Source organism: Macaca nemestrina, chromosome 3 (genome assembly GCF_043159975.1).
Source record: "Macaca nemestrina isolate mMacNem1 chromosome 3, mMacNem.hap1, whole genome shotgun sequence".
Classification (NCBI taxonomy): domain Eukaryota; kingdom Metazoa; phylum Chordata; class Mammalia; order Primates; family Cercopithecidae; genus Macaca; species Macaca nemestrina.
The window spans coordinates 190,948,824-190,957,106 of NC_092127.1; the positions used below are offsets into that span (position 1 = coordinate 190,948,824).

The 8,283-nt window shown below is 54.2% G+C and overlaps 1 protein-coding gene across 3 annotated transcripts in view; it reads left to right on the forward strand.

Annotated features, from left to right (window-relative positions):
- Positions 1-6,312, forward strand: part of LOC105483840 (leucine zipper and EF-hand containing transmembrane protein 1) — a 43,024-nt gene extending 36,712 nt beyond the window's left edge. For all 3 annotated transcript variants that reach the window (XM_011744851.3, XM_011744852.3, XM_011744850.3), the window contains 3 exons: positions 2,256-2,443; positions 3,354-3,492; positions 4,687-6,312. In XM_011744851.3, coding sequence (XP_011743153.1) covers positions 2,256-2,443; positions 3,354-3,492; positions 4,687-4,836 — 477 coding nt within the window. In that variant the 3' untranslated portion in view covers positions 4,837-6,312. The remainder of the gene's footprint in view (positions 1-2,255; positions 2,444-3,353; positions 3,493-4,686) is intronic.
- The last annotated feature ends 1,971 nt before the right edge of the window (positions 6,313-8,283 follow it).

The following is an 8,283-nucleotide window of genomic DNA, read 5'->3' on the forward strand; positions in this document are numbered from 1 at the left end:
AGTAACTTTTCCATAGCCATTCTGGCTGGACCAATCTTCTAGAATGTGGCTGTGTGCCATTCTGGCCACAGATGCATGTGCACCTTTTTTTTTGAGAGAAGGTCTTGCTCTGTTGCTCAGGCTGGAGTGCAGTGGCACAATTTCAGCTCACTGCAACCTCCACCTCCTGGGTTCAAGCAGTCTTGTGCCTCAGCCTCCCGAGTAGATGAGACAACAAGCATGTGCCACCACGCCCAGCTCAATTTTTTGTATTTTTAGTAGAGACAGGATTTCACCATGTTGACCAGGCTCATCTCGAATTCCTGGCCTCAAGTGATCCACCTGCATCGCCCTCCCAAAGTGCTGGGATTACAGGTGTGAGCCGCCGTGCCTGGCCACATCTTTTAGTCTCTAAACATGGGAAGGTGTCTCATGAAGAGTTTGGTCACTTGATGATGAAATCTTATTCATGATTATGTAAAAGTGGCTTTTCTTTTCTTCCATGGTGATTTTCTTCTTTTTTTTTTTTCTTTTTTTTTTTGTAAATATTACTTCCTAATATGATTTTGAGACAAAGTCTAGCTCTGTTGCCCAGGCTGGAGTGCAGTGGCGTGATCTCGGCGGCTCACTGCAACCTCCGCCTCCTGGGTTCCAGTGATTCTTTTGCCTCAGCCTCCTGAGTAGCTGGGACTATAGGCACCCACCGCCACGCCTAGCTAATTTTTTGTATTTTTAGTAGAGACGGGGTTTCATTGTGTTAGCCAGGATGGTCTCGATCTCCTGACCTCGTGATCCACCCGCCTCAGCCTCCCAAAGTGCTGGGATTACAGGCGTGAGCCACCACGACCGGCCCCTAATATGACTTTTTTAAAACTGTTTTCATAGCTCTGTTGGTAGTGATGACTGATTTTTCAATTGGCAAAAATAATTTGCCATTTCTGGATTTATGACAGCCTCATGCCTTGTGGGTTCTCCACTGGATGTGAGGTGCTTATCACCAGCTCAGCTTGTTCCTTCCCTCCCCTCTCCTCGCCTCCCCATGATGTTTATTCGTGGGGAAAAAAACAACTTCAAATTTAAAAAGACACTTAAAGCTGGGCACTGGCGGCTCAGGCCTGTAATCCCAGCACTTTGGGAGGTCAAGGCAGGAGGATCACTTGAGCTCAGGAGTTTGAGACCATCCTGGGCAACATGGCGAAACCCCATTTCTGCAAAAAATACAAAAATTAGCCAGGCATGATGGCGTGTGCCTGTACTCCCAGCTACTCCGGAGTCTGAGGCAGGAGGATCGCTTGGGAGTGGGAGGCTGGGAGTTGGAGGCTGCAGTGAGCTGAGATCATGCCACTTCACTCCAGCCTGGGCAACAGAGCAAGACCCTATCTCAAAAAAAAAGACAATTTCCTTGATTAATTCGTTCACTTAATTTTTCTTTAACAAATATGAAGGAAATTGAGATTCAGAGTAGATTCTGTATCTTTTGCTAAAAAGGCAGTGTACAAAAATAAGAAATTTGTATGATAGAAATACAGTTTGTAACTTTCTCTGGTTTGAATTAATGGATTTAATTACCTTTACAAGTTAATTTATTAGCTTTTTTTTTTTTTTTTTTTTTTGAGATAGGGTCTCGCTCTGTCACCCAAGCTGGAGTGCAGTGGTGTGATCTTGGCTCGCTGCAGCCTCGACCTCCTGGGCTCAAGCGATCCTCCTGTCTCATACCCCTGGGTAGCTGGGACTACAGGTGTGTACCACCACACCTGGCTAATTTTTTGTTTGAATTTTAGTAGAGATAAGGTCTCGCTATGTTGCCTGGGCTGGTTTCGAACTCCTGTCCTCAAGTGATCCTCCTGCCTTAGCCTCCCAAAGTGCTGGGATTACAGGCATGAGCCACTGTGCCCAACCAGATTCCTTTTTCTTTTTTCTTTCTTTCTTTCTTTTTTTTTTTTTTGAGACAGAGTCTCGCTCTGTTGCCCAGGCTGGAGTGCGTTGGCATGGTCTTAGCTCACTGCAGCCTCTGCCTCCTGGGTTCAAGCGATTCTCCTGCCTCAGCCTCCCGAGTAAGTGGGATTACAGGCGCCTGCCACCATGCCCAGCTAATTTTTGTATTTTTAGTAGAGACGGGGTTTCACCACGTTGGCCAGGCTGGTCTCGAACTCCTGACCTCAGGTGATCTGCCCGCCTTGGCCTCCCAAAGTACTAGGATTACAGGCGTGAGCCACTGCACCTGGCCCCCTTTTTCTTTTAAGACAAACTTTTTACAACTAAAATAATTTTATTAGGACTTGCAGGAGATCAAGAAGGAGCTTTCAAAGACTGGTGAAGAAAAATACGTGGAAGAATCTAAAGCCAGCAAGAGACTGACAAAAAGGGTGCAGCAGATGATCGGGCAGATTGACGGCTTGATCTCGCAGCTGGAGATGGACCAGCAAGCTGGCAAGCTGGCCCCGGCCAGCGGCATGCCCACGGGGTGAGTGCGGTGGCGGGCGTGGGAGAGGGATGGGAGACTCACGCAGGATGCCTGGTCCCTTTGCTGGATCCAAGCTGGGCCCTTCTGGCTCCAAAGGGCACATCTTGGCCTCTGCCTAGCTGCCTCTCCTCCTTTGACCCAGCAGTCCCAGCCAGGGACCCACTGGCATCTCAGTCTCTGCCTCTCTGAGAGCAGTTCCTCCCTTCCTGGCCCCTCTTCCTCTTCCCACAGCCCTCTCCCCTCCTGTTCCAGCCTCCGCCTCTCTTGGCTTCTGTTTCCTCGAATTACCAGGCTCTCTCTTGCCTCTCCCTCTTCCTGACCCCACCCACACTCAGTAATGACACCAATTCCGGCAGTCGGCCTTCTCTTTGCCCGACATGTCCCAGATTGCTGCAGCAGTGGCTGAGGGAGCTGCCGTTGTGTGAGTCCCTTCTGGGCGAATGAAACAGCTGTTGGGCAACAGCTGGTGCCCTGCAGGCTCCAAATCTCCACCCCCACCCCCACAGCGTTATAGGCAGGCTGCCTGTGGCACCCTGCTCATGCTCTTGTCCCTGCTCTTGGAGGCCCTCATCTGCCTAGAGCACCACAGCCTCCATGATCATGAAAGTATTGCCAAGTGGCCACAGGCATGAGGACCACTGCCCAGCAGCCATGGCCCCGGAGGGGTGGCCACTGAGGGGCAGACATGCCCGTGGAAACCCTGGACCCGGTGGTGTTTCTGTGTTTGTGTCCAGGCTGGCTCTGGGAGCTCTTGGCAGTGTATTCAGGATGGGATCATACCTTGGGGGTTTCCTGGCTCACGTGGAGCTGCCTGTGTCAGTGCTGACCACTTGCAGCCACAGGTGTGGGCAGTGAGGCCCCGTGTAGCAGGACATCTGCCCGTGGCCACATGCAGGCTATGCTCCCACAGGGAGAACGTCATCAGTGTCGCCGAGCTCATCAGTGCCATGAAGCAAGTCAAGCACATTCCTGAAAGCAAGCTCACCAGCCTGGCTGCAGCACTGGATGAAAACAAGGACGGCAAGGTCAACATCGACGACCTTGTCAAGGTGGGCCTCACTGCGGACCGCGCGGGCCAGCTGCCACCTGCTCTGGGGTGGGGCGGGGCAGGGGGACTGTTCATTGCATGCCCGGCACCCTCCTGGGCAGCTACCCCTTCCTGTCGGGTTTGGGTCTGTCGCTGCGACTGCTCCTTTAAGCCACTGCTCTCATTGGAAACATCAGAAGTGAGAAATTACTGAAGTTACAAACTCAAGTGTTGAGACAACAAATGCGCCGAGTGACCACAACGCGCCTCCCTGGACCCCACCCCCAGCTGGTGGCACAGTGGGGGCCGGGGGGCGGCAAACACCTCTCAGGGGCCCCTGAAGCTGAGAGGCAACTGCACAGGGAACCGGGTGGCGGCTCATAGCCGCCAGGGTCCCCCAAGGCTGAGAGGCGTCTGCATAGGGGAGCCGGGGACCTCTGAGGCTGAGAGGTGTCTGCGTAGGGAAGCCGGGGACCCCCGAGACTGAGAGGCGTCTGCATTCGGGACCCGGGGGGCAGCTCACACCTGCCAGGGGCCACCGAGGCTGAGAGGTGACTGCTGGGCTGAGCTCCCAAGTGCAGCCACTCAGGTTCCAGGGTAACCCGGGAGACCCTGGCCCAAGATCCAGTCTCTGGAGGGAAGGCAGGGCTGTAGCCTGAGTGTGGACGCCAATTTTCCCAATCACTGACATCTCTGAGGGGAAGCTGCCTCGTGGCTCCCAGTGCATGTGTCAGGTTAGTGATTTTCCAGACATCTATCACAAGCGTTGGCTGGTTCAGGTTAGTGATTTTCTAAACGTCTATCAGGAACATTGGCTGGTTCCTTGCAGTTCAGTTTGGAAGCAAGGATCCGATATCTACTGCACAGCTGCCCTTCCCTTCCCTGCTGCTCTAGGTGGCAGAATGGGGACAAAGTCCCTGCATGTCACCATACTCTGCCCTGAGAAGCCATGGCCCAGGTTCCCGACCAGAGCAGGAACTGAACCCTGGCAGCCCCATTGTGCTGTCTGCCACCTGCCAAGGCAGCCCCTTGGCTCCTTTGTCCTCCCACTCTCTGAGCCCCTTCCCCAGGGCCTGTGGCCCCCCTTGGGGGAACTGGTGCTCTGAGGACCCAGGGGCCCACAGGCAGCGGTTGCATGCATGCTGCTGCCACCCGCCCCGCCTCACTGTGCTGCAGGGTGCAGCCACTTGAGCCTCTCCCTTTCCCATGTGTGTAGGTGATTGAGCTGGTGGACAAAGAAGATGTTCACATCTCCACCAGCCAGGTGGCCGAGATTGTAGCAACACTGGAAAAAGAGGAGAAGGTGGAGGAGAAGGAGAAGGCCAAAGAGAAGGCAGAGAAGGAGGTCGCAGAGGTGAAGAGCTAGAGCCACCGGCCTGGGCACCTGTCCTTCTGCTGTGCCGCCACCCTGGCGATTGCTTTGTGGTGATTCTTAGTGGCTCATTTAATATTTTGGCTGGAATAAATCAGAGACTTCCATAATCAAGTAAATTTTAATTTTCATCATTCCACGGAGATTTAATCTGTCTGGAATCCTGGAATCCGTCCACAGAATCGTGTCTGGAGCCACACTGTGGTGTGGCTGCCACGGCCTCCTGACTCCAGAGGCGGTCGGGCTAGGCCAAGGCAGGAAGGTGCCCCCCTGCGTGTGGCCTCATGTCTCAGCGTCTGACTGTGCTGCCCTGTCCCCAGGGAGGGGAATAAGGACCACGTGGACTCTGCCCACAGGGAGCTGCCTGCTGTGCCCACCCTCAGAGGCATCAGGAGACACAGCCTGGCCTCCTCAGGGCTGAAGATGCCTCCATTCACCTGTGGACCTTGGTTTCTGGATTTCAGCGTCAATAGACCTGGCTTCCTGCACACTTTCAGTTGGATCTGGGTCACTGTGGAGACAGAGGTGTCTGCCATCTCCATGGCCTCTGGAGAGTGACATCTCCCTGCTGGGAGTGCCGGTTCTCACATGCGGTTTCCCTTGTGTATCGGAGCCCTTTCTTGACTTTCTATTTTCCCCAATTCTTTAAGCAGTTGATTGGCGTAGAATTTTCCCACACCGGTCTGCCTGCCCCAAGAGCCATCTCTGCCCCAAGCGGCGCGACTGACACAGCCCTGGCCATGGGGCTCCCTTGGGTGGTGCTTGGGGTGTGCGCCACGGGGGCTGCAGTGGGTTCGCTGTGTCAGGGATGAGCCTGGCTCAGGGGTTGGCGGAACTCTGAAGCGCATTTGGGGTTCTTTGTAACTTCTGATGGGAGGTTTGAGTCCGGTGCACCCACAGCAGCATGCTCTTCTCACCCCTCACGGTGTTGCAGGCTCAGGTCCCTGGGCTCCTTTAGCAAGCAGGCTGGTCAACGAGGCACAAGGATGCGGCACAGGGCATCCCCTGAGGCTTCACGGGCAAAACTCTCAGTGCTTAGGGTTTGCCCTGTGCCCTCTGGGTGGGGCGGCCTCTCAGCACTCGGCAGCATGGTCGGGCTGGCCAGGGCATGGGCAGACTCCTGTGGCCACCTCCACCCTCCTGCCCAGCCAGCTGTGTCACACTCATCTTTTTAACGTCAGGTTGGTTCCTGGCAAAAATGTCCCTCCGGGGGCCTCCAAGCATAGGATTTGGAAGACAGGAGCGGCACAGGCAGCCAGGAAAGCAGCTGCACTCCGATGATGCCTTCTCCATTACTTGAAGCTTCTTTTTGTTCGGCCATCAAAGAAACTTGACAAAATAGGAACAGGAGATACTTCTCGATTGTAAAACTTTGTTCAGGGACAGTTGGCTTCCAAAAGCTTTCAGATTTCAATTATTTGAGAAAGAAGTTTGTTTTAGATCCTTAATTAATATTTATGAACTCTCTCACCCTGTGTCAGTAGCCTCGTGTTGGTTTGTCCAAGTGCACTTGCCTTTGAGAAGAAGCCTTGCAGTTGCAAGGTGTGTGCAGACGCCCCTCCTGTGAGCTGTATCCTGGGCCCAGTCAGCTGCCCCGGCTCTCGTCCTCATCCTCACTGCCTCGGCTGAGTGCTGTTGATGTGAACAGCCACTGCCACAGGCAGCCCCTCCCACTGTCCCCTCTGCCCTGGACTCCGCATGGCCTCAGGAAGCCGGCTTGCCCTCCGGGTGCTGCAGGGGCTTGGCAGGTGGGGAAGGCTCTGGTGGGTGCCTTTGGTGGCTTCCGAGACATCAGCCGTGCTCTGATGCAGGCTTGCTCCCTCCTCATCCTCTCTCATCGTTCTGTGTGCATTTTTCTCTATGTCCTGACCTTTCTTCTTGCACCTCAAAGTGGTGTCCGGGTGCAAATGTAAGCAGTGGTGGATCCAGAAATAAGAGCTTTGTGTAATAAGGTTCTTGAAACCGTCCTTTCTTACACCTGCCCAGTGCCAGACCGTCAGTCTTGACCTTTTTCAGGAGCTGGGATATCTGTGCCTGGTGAAAATGGAACTGGAATTCCTGACCTGGGAATTCAGTATTTCCTCCTCACTCCAGCTAAACACTCACTTCTTTTTTTTTTTTTTTTTTTTTTTTTTTGAGACGTAGTCTTGCTCTGTCACCCAGGCTGGAGTGCAGTGGTGCGATCTTGGCTCACTGCAACCTCCACCTCCTGGGTTCAAGCAATTCTCCTGCCTCAGCCTACCGAGTAGCTGGGATTACAGGTACCCGCCACCATGCCTGGCTTTTTTTTTTTTGAGACAGGGTCTCACTCTATCTCCCAGACTGGAGTGCAGTGGCAGGATCTCAGCTCACTGCAAGCTCCACCTCCCGGGTTCACGCCATTCTCCTGCGTCAGCCTCCCGAGTAGCTGGGGCTACAGGCGCCCACCAGCACACCCGGCTAATATTTTTTTGTATTTTTAGTAGAGACGGGGTTTCACCATGTTAGCCAGGATGGTCTCCATCTCCTGACCTCGTGATCCGCTCACCTTTGGCCTCCAAAGTACTGGGATTACGGGCGTGTTTTTGTTAAGAGACGGAGTTTCATCATGTTGGTCAGGCTGGTCTCGAACTTCTGACCTCAGGTGAGCCACCCGTCTCAGCCTCCCAAAGTGCTGGGATTACAGGCGTGAGCTACTGCGCCCAGCCTAAACTCAGTTCTAGCGTAGGGATTCAGGAATTGGGCATACAGCTTCTAGACTCCTTTTGGAATGTCACAATCCAGACTTTTTTTTTTAATGAAGGACAACCTGCAGTGGCTCCCAGTGGGTCCCGGTGCTGGCAGGAGCGTGCTGGCAAGCCGGCTTTGTCTTTGTGTGTCCTTCAGGGGTCCTAGGGCTGACCACCGGAGAGCCCGTCCTGGGCCGTGTTAAGCACCTTTTGTAGAACTCGTATTTTTATTAAAACATCAAATCTGTTCCTGTAACAGTGCAGAGTAATAATATTTCTGAACCGTTGGGCACACAGGAGCTAGTGGAAGCCGGCAGTGCTGTCCACGTGGCTGCAGGGGCTGGGCCTTGGGGTGCGCGTGGCTGCGAGGCCAGTTCCGGAAGGAGCCTCACCATCCCTGGGGTTTTGAGTGCTGGGCCGCCCTCCATGGGTTTAGCCTTTGGCTTCACGCTTCCTGCTCTGCAGGATGGTCTGCAGGGTCAGGAGGCCCACGTTCCCAGGTCTTGTGACAGTGTGAGCTGCTCATGGAACAGTGTGGGACGTTCTCCAGGCCAGTGGCCCTGTCACCTGGTCATGCTCTCCCTGCTCTGGGGACCTCAGTGTCTTCTTGGGAGTATTGGGGTTAGCGGCCGGGACCCTGGCCGAGGTGTCACCCAGGAGGGCCAGCTCTTCCGAAAGACTCCTCAGGCAGCTGAGGGGAAAGGGCGCCAAGTACTGCCCTAAGGAGTCCTGG